Below are 15,889 nucleotides of genomic sequence, written 5' to 3' on the forward strand. Positions count from 1 at the left end.
ACCAACTTGGATTAGCCTAACATGTAAACTAATAAAAGATTTTTAAAAATTGATATTCAAAAATTGGCCTCGTTATTTGGGCCTCATCTACCTTTTCCAAACTAGGCAAAACACAATTACAAATCTAGAAAGTAAGAAAACAGGACATCTGATTTGCAAAGTTATCATTAAGCCCCGTGATGGTTAATATTAAGTGTCAACTTGATTGGACTGAAGGATGCTGGTAAAGTATTGTTTCTGGGTGTGTCTGCAAGGGTGTTGCCAGAGAAGATTGACATTTGAGTCAGTGGACTGGGAGAGGAAGACCCATCCTCAGTGTGGGTGGGCACCATCCAATAAGCTGCCAGCACAGCCAGAACAAAGCAGGCGGAAGAAGATGGGCTAAGCTGGCTTGCTTAGTCTTCTGGCTTTCATCTTTCTCCCGTGCTGGGTGCCTCCTTCCAATCCTCCTGCCCTTGGACATCAGACTCTAGGTTCTTCAGCTTTTGGATTCTGGGACTTACACCCGTGGTTTGCCGGGGGCTCTCTGGCCTTTAGCCACAGACTGAAGGCTGCACTGTCAGCTTACCTGCTTTTGAGGCTTTTGGACTTGGACTTAGCTACTACCGGCTTCTTTCTTCCCCAGTTTACAGATGGCCTATTGTGAGACTTCGCCTTGTGACGGTGTGAGCCAACTCTCCCTAATAAACTCTCTTTCTTATATACATATATCCTATTACTTCTGTCCCTCTGGAGAGCCCTGACTAATACAAGCCCACAGTTTATTCCATGGGAAAGGGGGAGAATAGTTCTTCCCTGGCAATTCTGTGTAAAAAAGGACGGAATAGAATAGTATTAGCAAGACTCGTGGAGGGAGAGTAGAAGGAAGGAGCCAGAACTATCAAAGGCACTGCAGGACTGGTCCTTTCGATTTGGAACAAAATCTGCTCAGATTCTCAATAGTCTTTTAACTTTTACCACTGCTTGAGTTTAAAAGTGATAATTACTCACTCACACCCTTTGCCCTTGGGGTTTTGATCAATTAAGAAGTAGGCATAGGAGGCATGTCAGGATAAAAATATCAGCTTTATTCTGAATGAAGTTAGGTTGGAGAACATGACTTGGACTCCCGTGCCCCAGGTTTCTACTTTGAGTTTTGCATGTGTGCCACTGAGGCCCCGCAGAATGCGCTGCTGTCACCTGGGCAGGCCAGAGGAGTTCATCAAGGGGGTCTTCATCCCCAGCCACACCGTAAAAGACCCAGGCTATTCCTGTGCTAGCCCTGTCCACAAGGAGAACTTGGATAGCAGACTTTGGCCATCTTGCTGATCTGGTAAAGCGTTTCTAAGATGCTGGAGAGGAGCTGGTGATGGATAAAGAAAAGACAAGAGGCTGCACTAGCTTTGACCAAATAGTTACTGAGAAAAGAAAGCATTGATAGAATTTCCTATTTTATAGGTGGCAGCAATGTGGGTAGAGGAAGACTCAACTCCTTCCTACAAAATAGGGCAGAAATTTATACTTATAAAGATAAACTTGACTTAAAAAAGAAGATATTATGGTCAATCTACTCTGATTATGAAGAATGGAGAAATATAGTATATATTTCAGGCCAGACAGATTGCTATCAGAAGTATTTTTAAAAATATTTATGTTAGGGTGCTTAAATATATAACCTTCTGTGACCTAGAACACTGACAAATGTGTACAACCCTTCTCCAGAAATCCTGAATAGTGTATATAGTACTCAACTGCCCCAGTTTAGTATTGCATTGCAAAAGAACAAGTACAAAATTTGTAAATATTTTTAGTTCACATTTTTTAATGTTTAAAAACTATGTTAACAGAGCAGTTATAGAAGAGAACTTCTTACATTTCTTTATTTACACCACACCCTGAAAAAAACCCAATTCTATTTGATTAACTGTGAATAGCAAAGTTTTGTGACTTGTGACTCACTTAAATCACCCATCTGAAATTCATTTACAAGGTTTTTACATTAATAAAACAGTAGTGTGCTACATGTACCAGACTCAGATGAAGTCTAAAGTACACTGGACTCTAGAGAGTGGATTACATACCTATGACCAAGATTCAAGTGTTTGGGGAAGAAATTACCTAAGACAGTCTATGTTGGCGTCAACACTAAAATAAAAGGCAAACATGCAGGACTTTCAAAGCGTGATTAGATAATGGTTCTTTGTTTTCTTTCCTTCAAATTTGTGCTCATAATTCATATTCAGGTTCCCTCTCCCCACTTTCATAGATCCCAAAGTTTGAGAAATGCAGCAATTCAATTGTGAAAAAAACATTCTTCTCTCCAACTTCTGTTTTCACATGTACTATGTAGTGATATCAGTGTTAACAATGGAAGATCATTATGAAGAAACAATTTGTCATTTTGGGTATATCTGTTTCTATATGACAAGGATTTGTGTCTAAATATTCCTTATTTGTATCTCAGAGGACTATCTGTTAAATAATTGATCTTAATGCCAGCACAAGAAATCAATGGAACTATTTCTCAGACATTTCTTTCTCTAAACAATTAAGTAGGGTTTTAGGTTCCAAGTTTACATTGAGAGAATTATGTTACCTGGGAGAGAATGTAAATTTTTCTAATTCCCAAACAAAACCACTAATATCTAGGAAACATTTATTGTTTATATGCAGATCCTAGAGACTTCTATTTCAGTGTGGATCAACAACTGCAAAAATATACAGCCTCCTATTTATTTACAATAATATTTACATACAAATGAAGTATTTCCTGCAATAAGCCTCAGCTGCATAGATTCTTCCTTTAAAAATGTAAATTCGAGCCTGTATACAGATGGGCCCAGTTTCATAGCCCTTCCTTAGATAAAAACCTAAAGAAGGAAAATGTCTGCACCTTGTGAACTTTACATATTTTGCAAGAACTTTCTCTTTGAGATTTAGTGATAATTGTTAGTTGTTAGACACCCTGCCTTCAGTTTGTACCTGAAAGCTTTATCTCGTTATAAATAATTCACTGTAATTTAGGGGAAGTATGTCCTGTTGCTAAAGAATTTTCAAACCTGCCATCCCCAAGGACAATCATGTATTAGTATTGCTAAATGATGGTCTGTATCTTCGTTTTGAAGGTGGCTAGATGTTTGCTGTGAATTTGAATGGGAGAATTATATTCTTAAAGTTTACAGCCCCTCTAAGCCTAAATTATATTCTTAAAGTTTACACCCCCTCTAAGCCTAAAGCCATTTAAATTGATAAACTGAGAGAGACAAACAGGTTTTACTCTAAGGTATAAAATCCAATATCTGATCATATTCCTGACCTCCCCCCGACTCCAACTAAATGTGCCATAGTCCACCGTGCCCCACTGAATTGGAACTCACTATTTCATTCTTTTGAGAGCAGTTTGTAGCTCCTTAAGCAGAGCAGACCTTTCAGTAGAGAATTCGCTTTAAAAGGAGGACAGGATTATCATCACACGATTAACACAAACACTGGAGAACTTACTTCTGGCAAATTTAGTATTTCTTCTAAGTCTGCATTTACAAAGGGTCTTTTCTTTTAATTTCTTTCACAACTGCCCCGCCCCCACTAAAGCCTCACTTTCATTTCCTCACAGCTTTAAAAAATAAAATATTATCATGCCTCAGCCCGAGGTAACACCGAGTGCAGGCAGCTTGTGTTTAGGGATGTGCACCTGCACTGGTATTTTCAACGAGAGGGGGATGACCAGGTGGCATCCCTGGATTCACTCGCTTTCTTGCCATTGCAGAGACCCCTGCCGCCAGGCTCCTTTCCTCCCCTCCCTAAAGCCTTGCTCCTGTATCTTGCACCATGAGTCCTAGGAATCATCTTGTGAGGTAGGATGAATGGGAAGTAAAAGTGAGACTCATTGACTTAGGGTGATTCTCAAACTTGATGCACTTTAGAATCATCTGCTGAGTCCCTCCCTGAGAGCTTCTGACTTCACCGTGTCTGGGAGGGGGCTGAGAATCTGCATTCTAATGAGGTCCCTGATGATGCTGATGCTACTGGTCTAGGGGCCACACTTTGAGAACCACTGGCTTAGAGGCACGAATCAAGCTCCAAAAAGCAGTCAGTTTCAGGGTAACAGTCTTAGGTGCTCTCCGAAACACTGAGGAATCTTACCACAAGCCTGTGTCCACCATAAGCCCTATCACCATCACCCATCTGGGTGCTTCTTTTTCTCAACAGGGTCTGTACCTGTAAAAAAGGAAAGTGGGTGGAAAGCTTTTTTTTTTTCTTTTTTCTTGTTTTCTAACCTCCCAGCTGATTCCTGGAGAGTTAAAACATGGTTACTAGCACTAAAAACATGAAAAGTGCTGTGCGCTGGCCTCAGTGACTGGTACACGGGAGAAGCTGTGCAGCAGCATCCTTTTCTGTGGTGGGCAGGGCAGGATATGGGCCATAGGAGCCAAAAGTCAGACAAGCAGAAGAAGGCAGACTATGCCTGAACCATCCAGACAACAGCAGAGGTAGCAGCTGACGGATGTCCCTGGAGGTTTCTGACCCATGAGAGGCCCCTTCACCCTCCTTCACCCTCCTCCTACCATCAGGCTCTCTGGCAGTTATGGACTTATTCCTCCCCATTTTTGCTGGACACCATGTTTCAGGCCACTCTGGTCACCTGTAGTCTGGTGGCATCTCTACCCCCACTGTCCAGTAGGTGGGATGTGGCTGGGATGGACAGTCCAGATTCTACTAACGGGCAACTCTGAACAAACACCCTCCCTGGAAACAATATTATATTTGATGGTTAGATTCTTTAGCAAACCTATTACATTATTCGATTTCAGCTAAACTATGGGCTTGATCATCTTTTCCAGCTGCTCTAGGGGCCTAACCACGGTGGATAACGTGGTCTCTAAAGGAAAATACATTCCAGGTTGCAAACAATCAACTGATAACCTTTGGAATATGATCTCCTTATATATTGGGGCTCCGTGTGCCTAAACAGAGTAGGTTTCCCTCCTGTGCGTATTTCAACAGCCCCACTTCCAATAAGTAACATTAAGTAAATTAGGGATTGACAGTATTCTGTGCTACAATAACTAGAGAACAGTTCTAAATCCAAAGTGTGAAACTGGCACTGTTCGCTAGTGTAGAGATCCTACCTACCAAAGGAAAACGTGCTGCTTCCCATGGCTAAGGTATAGTATTCTTTAATCTACTAATTTAGCAGAAAAACTTCCAGAGCACTTGACTGTGCTGTTTAAATTCGACCTAACATCTGTGATACATGTATTTTTGGCTACCAATTCACTATTCTGAACAAGAATAAGAGCAGTACACTTTACAGCTAATCCCACACAAAGGATGTAACTAATCAGTGATATTTGACAAATTACAGTAGGTCTATTACATTCAGTCAGCAACAAATTTAGATAAACATACAAAGGTTTTTAAAAATATGTGTAGTATCACACACAGCAACAACAGTGTGCCTCCTCTAAACAAATCTATTTTAAATAAATATTCCTTGTATTGACACGTGAAACCCAGAGACCCAAAAATATCCTACACATCCCAGTTAATGATAATGTTCTAAATTGACTTTGTGAGTGTAAAATGAATTGCTATAAAGTAACAAGGAAAATAGAAAGTAGCATAATATAGCTTGTGAACTCAATTACGTATTTTTAAAGGTAAGATCATCCCACTACCTGGCTATTTCATTACTGGTGCTCTAGACAAGCTCCCAAGAACCGACTGAATCTTGGCTTGTTCTGTTTCTGTCATTGCTAATATAATATGGAAAACATTGCTGAAAAGGACAGAGATGACCATAGATATGGCTAGGGTAGGTATTAATATCTAGATATCTGAACTCTGACCTAATGTGGACATGATTCTGTAGCATTATATTAAAAGCTATGATGATGCAATGCAGAAAATAACCTTTCATTCTCCCCCCAAGAGGATCACGACAGGTGCTTCAATGCCTGCCGTATCTATGGGACATTAGTGTGATTCTCAGTGAGAGTGAAGGCCTTTGGGGATTTGAGTCAGGAAGAGAACATGGCTAAGTGCCTGGAAACTCTGCAAACAGTCTGCAGTTAGATTCTACTTATCTCTGGATAAGAAATCTGTGCTCAGTGAAATTATGTGTTTGGAAAATTCAACCAGAATATAGAGGAAACATAAGTCCTGTTTCAAGAGGCCAGCTCACCGAGCATGCACATTTCTCACCATATGCAAGCTACGGACAATTCAATCACAGGGCATGGCCCCACTTAGGGGAATGCAGTTCTGGGTTTCCTTGCTATCCCTATTCCTTTTTCAGCTACAAACTCTCCTCTTTTTCAGTCTCTTCAGTCTCCTCGTGCTCCCTTTAGGAGAGGGACTAGGGTAAGAGTACCAGGCAACTCTGTCCTCCTGCATGGACAGTTGAGATGGGCAGTAATGGCACAGTCCTTGGTTGGGGAAGAGAAGAGGAGACAGCACAGACACTGAGACCCCCTTGTCTTCCTCATCTGGGGGAAGGAAGGTACTCAGTGATTCTGTCAGAAGCTCTTCACAAAGACTTTCTCTGAGGGGTTTTTTTTTTCCACAAGACTAGATGGAGAATTAATGAAGAAATGGAAATGAGGCTTATTTAAAGTACAAAAATCTTGTATTTGTAATAACCTAGATTTATAGATATAAAACAAGTCTTTTAAAGACTTCCCTAAAGTACTCAATATAAAACAGGAGTTACTTATCCTAGATCATCCTTAGTTAGGTACACATGATTCTCTGTGCAACTAGCTGGTGGACATGAATAAAAGCTGCTGGGCCTGTAATGTACTAAAACATTTTTCTCCCTTCAGCGAGACAGGGTTGAAGGCTAAACGCATCAGAGTAGTATTTTCTCAGGCATTTTGGACAATCATTTTGCAGTAGGTTCTATAGGTTTTCCCCAGCGAAAGTTGACTCAGACCAGAGTAACTCGGACACAAGTTGCCAAGAGGGAAACAATACTTCATTTGCTAGATTACCCAAATGTGTAGCTTCATTTAATTGCCAAGGTAAGAATCATCCCCAATGACTTTTCAGCAGAGAACACTTGCCAGAGAATGTCTCTGGATGGGAATGGATGTGGTACCAGCTAGTCCACTGGACTACCCGAGCTCAGCTGCCAGGTGATCAGAGCCACCTCAAATATTGGGCATGCTCTGATTCAGCAGTGGCAGTGCCCTATAACTTTCAGATGATTATCTCTGTGTGCTATGTTAACCAAAATAGGCAAATTATTTATGAAACCATTTTTTTTCTGTAAAGCAAAATAAATATATACAATTCAAGATTCTTTTCTCTTCTAAAAAGGTACAGATAGTGTGAGTTGAACATCAGTAGGAAAATTATTTCAGAATCTGGATGTATAATAAATAAACATGATTGCATATCATGTTTCCAAAGTTCTAAGAGACTGGGAAGCCACAAAACATAGAGTTAGATGGGTAAAAAATGACTGCGAAAAGTACTGGGAAATATGATTGTATGAAAACTGAAAAAAAAATTCACAATCCCTAAATTGATCCCAAATCTTGGAGGGACATGAAGCATTATAGAAACACGTCTCTGTTTTGCAACCAAAGTATTATTCCATTTTAAGTATTCTGTACATTTCTGTTTGCTTCTGTAAACTTGCAGAATAAGTGGTGAGAGATTGCTGATGTGTGGGGACTTGACTGAGTAGACAACAGGGCTGTTTCTTTTTCTTGGCGGGTCTCAGTGGCCTTCGTCGCCACTCGATGAGCAGGCCCAGTCATAGATGACCAAGGGAATGCTGACCAAGGAGAACACCACCCCCAGGCCCAAGAAAAGGGCAGCCTGGAGCAAGAGAAAGGCAAGGGTTATTTTCAGTGCAGTAAAAATTTTCCACATGTACCTGGGGAAAAAAAAATAGAATGGTTTTCCGTCTCCCTTTGTGTCCCCTGGTATTCAGAGTTTGTCACAACCAGGGCTGAACTGTGAGAATCTTTCTAAAATTGTATGAATCCGATTCTGCAAGGATGGGAAAATAGAAAAAAAAAAAAACAAGCTAAGCAGAGTATCCCTCTATGTCCCATTCTTTGACTTCATGGTCACCTCAAGTGTATGTATCCATTCTACAATGACTGGGTATCCTTATGGCTTCTCTCAAACTAATATTACAACCAAAGGGGAAAAAAAGGCCTTAGAAAATATCCAGGTCATTTTGTTATTCATTACCTACCAACCTAGCTTATCACTGGCAAGCAAACATTTCTGTTTGAAAAAGTGGAAAAAAACATACAAAAGCAAAATAGATTTAAGTGAAATAGGAAACAGGTGTCAAAAACTAAGTTACCTGAAGGGCTGATGAAGGCCATAGGTGGACAGATGATGATATGGTTTGGTGTGCCCCTACCCAAATCTCATCTTGAATTTTAGCTCCCATAATTCCCACGTCATAGGAGTGACCCGGTGGGAGGTAATTGAGTCCTGGGGGCGGATCTTTCCCATGCTGTGCTCGTGATAGTGAATACATCTCATGAGATCTGTTGATTTTATAAAGGAGAGTTCCCCTGAACATGCTGTCTGTCTGCCACCATGTAAAATGTGCCTTTGCTCCTTGTTTGCCCTCCACTATGATTGTGAGGCCTCCCCAGTCGTGTGGAATTGTGAGTCAATTAAACCTCTTTCCTTTATAAATTACCCTGTCTCAGGTATTTTTTAAAATTATACTTTAAGTTCTAGGGTACATGTGCATAACGTGCAGGTTTGTTACATAGGTATACATGTGCCATGTTGGTTTGCTGCACCCATCAACTTGTAATTTACATTAGGTATTTCTCCTAATGCTATCCCTCCCCAAGTCCCCCACCCTATGACAGGCCCCGCTGTGTGATGTTCCCTGTCCTGTGTCCATGTGTTCTTGTTGCTCAACTCCCACCTATGAGTGGAAACATGCAGTGTTTGGTTTTCTGTCCTTGTGATAGTTTGCTTAGAATGATGGTTTCTAGCTTCATCCATGTACCTTCAAAGGACATGAGCTCATCCTTTTTTTATGGCTGCGTACTATTCCATGGTATACATATGTCACATTTTCTTAATCCAGTCTATCATTGATGGACATCTGGGTTGGTTCCAAGTCTTTGCTATTGTGAATAGTGCCACAATAAACATACGTGTGCATGTGCCTTTATAGTAGCATGATTTATAATCCTTTGGGTATATACCCAGTAATGGGATGGCTGGGTCAAATGGTATTTCTAGTTCTGGATCCTTGAGGAATCACCATACTGTCTTCCATAATGGTTGAACTAATAATTTACACTCCAACCAACAGCATAAAAGCGTTACTATTTCTCCACATCCTCTCCAGCCTCTGTTGTCTCCTGACTTTTTAATGATCGCCATTCTAACTGGCATGAGATGGTATATCATTGTGGTTTTGATTTGCATTTCTCTGATGACCAGTGATGATGAGCATTTTTTCATATCTCTGTTGGCTGCATAAATGTCTTCTTTTGAGAAGTGTCTGTTCATATCCATTGCCCACTTTTTGATGGGGTTGTTTTTTTCTTGTAAATTTGTTTAAGTTCTTTGTAAATTTGTTTAATTTCTTTGTAAATTCTGGATATTAGCCCTTTGTCAGGTGGGTAGACTGCAAAGATTTTCTCCCATTCTGTAGGTTGCCCGTTCACTCTGATGGTAGTTTCTTTTGCTATGCAGAAGCTCTTTAGTTTAATGAGATCCCATTTGTCTATTTTGGCTTTTGTTGCCATTGCTTTTTGTGTTTTAGCAATGAAGTCTTTGCCCATGTCTGTGTCCTGAATGGTATTTCCTAGGTTTTCTTCTAGGGTTTTTATGGTTTTAGGTCTAACATTTAAGTCTTTAATCCATCTGGAATTAATTTTTTGTATAAGGTGTAAGGAAGGGATCCAGTTTCAGCTTTCTACAAATGGCTAGCCAGTTTTCCCAGCACCATTTATTAAATAGGGAACACTTCCCCCATGGCTTGTTTTTGTTAGGTTTGTCAAAGCTCAGATGGTTGTAGATGTGTGGCGTTAATTCTGAGGCCTCTGTTCTGGTCCATTGGTCCATATATCTGTTTTGGTACCAGTACCATGCTGTTTTGGTTACTGTTGCCTTGTAGTATAGTTTGAAGTCAGGTAGCATGATGCCTCCAGCTTGTTCTTTTTGCATAGGATTGTCTTGACTATGTGAGCTCTTTTTTGGTTCCATATGAACTTTAAAGTAGTTTTTTCCAATTCTATGAAGAAAAGTCAGTGGTAGCTTGATGAGGATAGCATTGAATCTATAAATTACCTTAGGAAGTATGGCCCTTTATACGATATCAATTCTTCCTATCCATGAGCATGGAATGTTCTTCCATTTGTTTGTGTCCTCTTTTATTTCATTGAGCAGTGGTTTGTAGTTCTCCTTGAAGAGGTCCTTCACATCCCTTGTAAGTTGGATTCCTAGGTATTTTATTCCCTTTAGAGTAAATATGAATGGGATTTCACTCATGATTTGGCTGTTTGTCTATAATTGGTGTATAGGAATGCTTGTAATTTTTGCACTTTCATTTTGTATCCTGAGACTTTGCTGAAGTTCCTTATCAGTTTAAGGAGATTTTGGGCTGAGATGATGGGGTTTTCTAAATATACAATTAGGTCATCTGCAAACAGAGACAATTTGACTTCTTCTTTTCCTAACTGAATACCCTTTTTTTCTTTCTTGTGCCTGATTGCCCTAGCCAGAAGTTCCAACGCTATGTTGAAGAGTGGTGAGAGAGGGCATCCTGTCTTGTGATGGTTTTCAAAGGGAATGCTTCTAGTTTGTGTCCATTCAGTATGATATTGGCTGTGGGTTTGTCATAAATAGCTCTTTATTATTTTGAGATATGTTCCATCAATACCTAGCTTATTGAGAGTTTTTAGCATGAAGGACTGCTGAATTTTGTCAAAGGCCTTTTCTGCATCTATTGAGATAATCATGTGGTTTTTGTCATTGGTTCTCTTTATGTGATGGATTACATTTATTGATTTGCATATGTTGAACCAGTCTTGCATCCCAGGGATGAAGCTGACTTGATCGTGGTGGATAAGCATTTTGATGTGCTGCTGGATTTGGTTGGCCAGTATTTTATTGAAGGTTTTTGCATCAATGTTCCTGAGGGATATTGGCCTAAAATTCTCTTTTTTTGTTGTGTCTCTACCAAGCTTTGATAACAGGATGATGCTAGCCTCATAAAACGAGTTAGGGAGGATTCCTTCTTTTCTACTGATTGAAATAGTTTCAGGAGGAATGGTGCCAGCTCCTCTTTGTACGTCTGATAGAATTCGGCTGTGAATCCTTCTGGTCCTGGACTTTTTTTTGGTTGGTAGGCTATTATTTACTGCCTCCACTTCGGAACCCGTTATTGATCTATTCAGATATTCAACTTCTTCCTGGTTTAATCTTGGGAGGGTGTATGTGCCCAGGAATTTATACATTTCTTCTGGATTTTCTAGTTTATTTGCGTAGAGATGTTTATAGTATTCTCTGATGGTAGTTCGTATTTCTGTGGGATCGGTGGTGATATCCCTTTATCATTTTTTTATTGTGTCTATTTGAATCGTCTCTCTTTTCTTCTTTATTAGTCTTGCTAGCAGTCTATCTATTTTGTTGATCTTTTCAAAAAACCAGCCCCTGGATTAACTGATGTTTTGAAGGGTTTTTTTTGTGTGTGTGTCTCTGTCTCCTTCAATTCTGCTCCGATCTTAGTTATTTCTTACCTTCTGCTAGCTTTTGAATGTGTTTGCTCTTGCTTCTCTAGTTCTTTTAATTGTGATGTTAGGGTGTCGATTTTAGATCTTCCTTGCTTTCTCTTGTGGGCATTTAGTGCTCTAAATTTGCCTGTACACACTGCTTTAAATGTGTCCCAGAGATTCTGGTATGTTGTATCTTTGTTCTCTCTGGTTTCAAAGAACATCTTTATTAATGCCTTCATTTCATTATTTACCCAGTAGTCATTCAGGAGCAGGTTGTTCAGTTTCTATGTAGTTGTGTGGTTTTCAGTGAGTTTCTTAATCCTGAGTTCTAATTTGATTGCACTGTGTCTGAGAGACAGTTTTTTGTGATTTCTGTTCTTTTTAAATTTGCTGAGTATTTTACTACCAATTATGTGGCCAATTTTAGAATAAGTGCAATGTAGTGCTGAGAATAATATATATTCGGTTGATTTGGGGTGGAGTGTTCTGTGGATGTCTATTAGGTCTGCTTGGTGCAGAGCTGAGTTCAAGTCCTGGATATCCTCCATAACCTTCATTCTCATTGATCTGTCTAATATTGACAGTGGGGTGTTAAAGTCTCCCATTATTATTGTGTGGGAATCTAAGTCTCCTTGTAGGTCTCTAAGGACTTGCTATATGAATCTGGGTGCTCCTGTGTTGAGTGAATATATATTTAGAATAGTTAGCTCTTCTTGGTGAATTGATCCCTTTACCACTATGTAGTGGCCCTCTTTAAGTCTTTTGATCTTTATTGGTTTAAAGTCTGGTTTATCAGAGACTAGGATGGCAACTCCCGTTTTTTTTCTTTTTTCTTTTCTTTTTTTTTGCTTTCTATTTGCTTGGTCGATCTTCCTCCATCCATTTATTTTGAGCCTATGTGCGTCTTTGCATGTGAGATGGGTCTCCTCAATACAGCACACTGATGGTTCTTGACTCTTTATCAAATTTGCCAATCTGTGTCTTTTAATTGGAGTATTTAGCTCATTTACACTTAAGGTTAATATTGTTATGTTTGAATTTGATCCTGTCATTATGATGTTAGTGTTTTTTTTGCTCGTTAGTTGATGTGGTTTTTTCATAGCGTCACTAGTCTTTACCATTTGGCATGTTTTTGCAGTGGCTGGTACTGGTTGGTCCTTTCTATGTTTAGTGCTTCCTTCAGGAGCTTTTGTAAGGCAGGCCTGGTAGTGATACAATCTCTCAGCATTTGCTTGTCTGTAAAGGATTTTATTTCTCCTTCACCTATGAAGCTTAGTTTGGCTGGATATGAGATTCTGGGTTGAAAATTCTTTTCTTTAAGAATGTTGAATATTGGCCCCCACTCTCTTCTGGCTTGTAGGGTTTCTGCCGAGAGATCTGCTGTTAGTCTGATGGGCTTCCCTTTGTGGGTAACCCTACCTTTCTCTCTGGCTGCCCTTAACATTTTTTCCTTCGTTTCAACCTTGGTGAATCTGACAATTATGTGTCTTGGGGTTGCTCTTCTCGAGGAGTATCATGGTGTTTTCTGTATTTCCTGAATTTGAATATTGGCCTGCCTTGCTAGGTTGGGGAAGTTCTCCTGGATAGCATCCTGAAGAGTGTTTTCTAACTTGGATCTATTCTCTCTGTCACTTTCAGGAACACCAATCAAACGTATATTTGGTCTTTTCATACAGTCCCATATTTCTTGGAGGGTTTGTTCATTTCTTTTCACTCTTTTTTCTCTAAACTTCTCTTCTAGCTTTATTTCATTAATTTGATCTTCAATCACTGATACCCTTTCTTCCACCTGATCAAATCGGCTATTGAAGCTTGTGCATGGGTCACGATGTTCTCGTGCTGTAGTTTTAAGCTTCATCAGGTCATCTGAGGTCTTCTCTACACTGTTTATTCTGGCTAGCCATTGATCTAATCTTTTTTCATGGTTTTTAGCTTCCTTGCAATGGGTTAGAACATCCTCCTTTAGCTCAGAGAAGTTTGTTATTACCGACTTTCTGAAGCCTACTTCTGTCAACTCGTCAAACTCATTCTTCATTCAGTATTGTTCCTTTATTGGTGAGGAACTGTGATCCTTTGGAGGAGAAGAGGTGCTCTGCTTTTTGGAATTTTCAACTTTTCTGCTCTGGTTTCTCTTCAACTTTGTGGTTTTATCTACCTTTGGTCTTTGATGTTGGTGACCTATAGATGGGGCTTTGGTGTGGATGACCTTTTTGTTGATGTTGATGCTATTCCTTTCTCTTTGTTAGTTTTCCTTCTAATAGACCCCTCAGCTGCAGATTTGTTGGGGTTAGCTGGAGGTGCACTCCAGAACCTGTTTGCCTGGGTATCACCAGCAAAGGCTGCAGAACAGCAAATATTGCTGCCTGATCCTTCCTCTGGAAACTTCGTCCCAGCGGGGCACCTGTATGTGTGAGGTGTCAGTCAGCCCCTGCTGGGAGGTGTTTCCCAGTCAGGGACCTGCTTGCGGTGGCAGTCTGTCTGTTCTTGGAGCTCAAATGCCGTGCCAAGAGAACCACTGCTCTCTTCAGAGCTGTCAGACAGGGACATTTAAGTCTGCAGAAGCTGTCTGCTGCCTTTTTTTCTGCTCTGCTCTGTCCCCAGAGGTGGACTCTATAGAGGCAGTAGGCCTTGATGAGCAGCAGTGGGCTCCATCCAGCTCATGCTTCCCGGCCTCTTTGTTTACACTGTGAGCTACTCAAGCCTCAGGAATGGTGGATTCCCCCCTGGATCAAGCTGCAGCCTCGCAGGTCGATCTCAGACTGTTGCGCTAGCAGTGAGTAAGGCTCCACTGGCATGGGACCCACTGAGCCAGACATGGGAGGGTATTTCCTGGTCTGCTGGTTGCTAAGACTGTGGGAAAAGTGCAATATTTGGTCAGGAGTGTACCGTTTCTCCAGGTATAGTCTGTCATGGCTTCCCTTGGCTAAGAAAGGGAAATCCGCTGACCCCTTGTGCTTCCTGGGTGAGGCGATGCCCCACCCTGCTTCAGTTTGCCCTCCATGGGCTGTACCCACTGTCCAACCAGTCCCAATGAGATGAACCAGGTACCTCAGTTGGAAATGCAGAAATCACCCATCTTCTACAATCTTGCTGGGAGCTGCAGACTGGAGCTGTTCCTATTTGGCTATCTTGGAAGCAATCTCGGGTATTTCTTTATTAGCAGTGTGAGAACAGACTAATACAGATTACTAAATCCAGAATCCAGAGAACACAAGATTATATGTTCCTTGTGCTTGAGCATGTTCAGTGAGAGCGCTGCAGGGAGAAGGATGATGCATTCTGAGAGCCAACAGGGCTGGACTGGAAACTGGAGGAGGAGAAAGAGCTAGGGAAGGAGAGGAGCGAATTGGGGGTTGAGATGGCTGCACATGGCATATCATCCTGGGTTCAGTCTAACTCCCAGTGATCCCTACACAGATGGAGCCCTTGTCTAATGCCATTTGGCAGACCCTACTACTCGTTTTATTATGGGACCAGGGTTGGAGAAGCTCAGAATTCATAGACAGCAGGCCTCCACCATTTTCAGATTTAGTCTGAATATACTGTCCCATTGTGCCAGAGTGACTGCTTCATCATCTCTGTCCTCATTAAGCCCCTACAGGTAAGTCTTGGAAAGATTTGGGAATTAAGGTTTCAGGGGTGATCATGTTGGAGAACTGGATGCTCTAATAGCATCAGTGCTGCTTTTCCTAAATGCACAGGGATGACCCTCCTGCCTACACTTCTCATCTGGATCTGTTGACTCAGGTAACAGGTACAATTGCAGTGCTTTCACTAGCTGGGAGGGTAAGTAGGAAGCCTTCTCTGAGGCCAAGCAAAATGGAGCTCCAGAAGGGACTCAGGTACCAGCCACTTCACCCCTGCTTCCCTCACTGTCTCCAAGTGCACCACCTTCAAGATGCCCTTGAACCTCATCAGACCTGGAAACAAGGATCCCAACATAGAAAGGCAGTTTTTGAATCCAGGTCTGTTGTTCCAAAGCATATCTGTCAAATAATAAAAAGACTATTTAAGCTAACTCAGACATTTTAATTAAGGCATTGCATGTTCCCTGGGCTGTAGGGAGGAGTTACATGAGTAGAAATCATATGGAAACAGTGGACTGCCTAACCTCTGTGAGTCCCTCGTCAATTCCTCTCTTGCTAAAGACTAGACACTGTCCTATAGAGACACAAGAGGATGAATGTCCATTC

General features: G+C 41.0%; 1 protein-coding gene across 5 annotated transcripts in view; it reads right to left on the reverse strand.

The window, feature by feature from the left end:
• Positions 1–1,781: 1,781 nt before the first annotated feature.
• SLC38A1 (solute carrier family 38 member 1) overlaps positions 1,782–15,889 on the reverse strand; it is an 86,662-nt gene continuing 72,554 nt past the window's right edge. For 4 of the 5 annotated variants that reach the window (XM_008002965.3, XM_073020653.1, XM_008002964.3 and 1 more), the window contains one exon: positions 1,782–7,806. In XM_008002965.3, coding sequence (XP_008001156.1) covers positions 7,705–7,806 — 102 coding nt within the window. In that variant the 3' untranslated portion in view covers positions 1,782–7,704. Of the gene's footprint in view, positions 7,807–9,543; positions 15,022–15,889 lie in introns of those variants that run through there. The other variant, XM_008002963.3, reaches the window with a different exon arrangement.

This window comes from Chlorocebus sabaeus, chromosome 11 (genome assembly GCF_047675955.1).
Source record: "Chlorocebus sabaeus isolate Y175 chromosome 11, mChlSab1.0.hap1, whole genome shotgun sequence".
Lineage (NCBI taxonomy): Eukaryota > Metazoa > Chordata > Mammalia > Primates > Cercopithecidae > Chlorocebus > Chlorocebus sabaeus.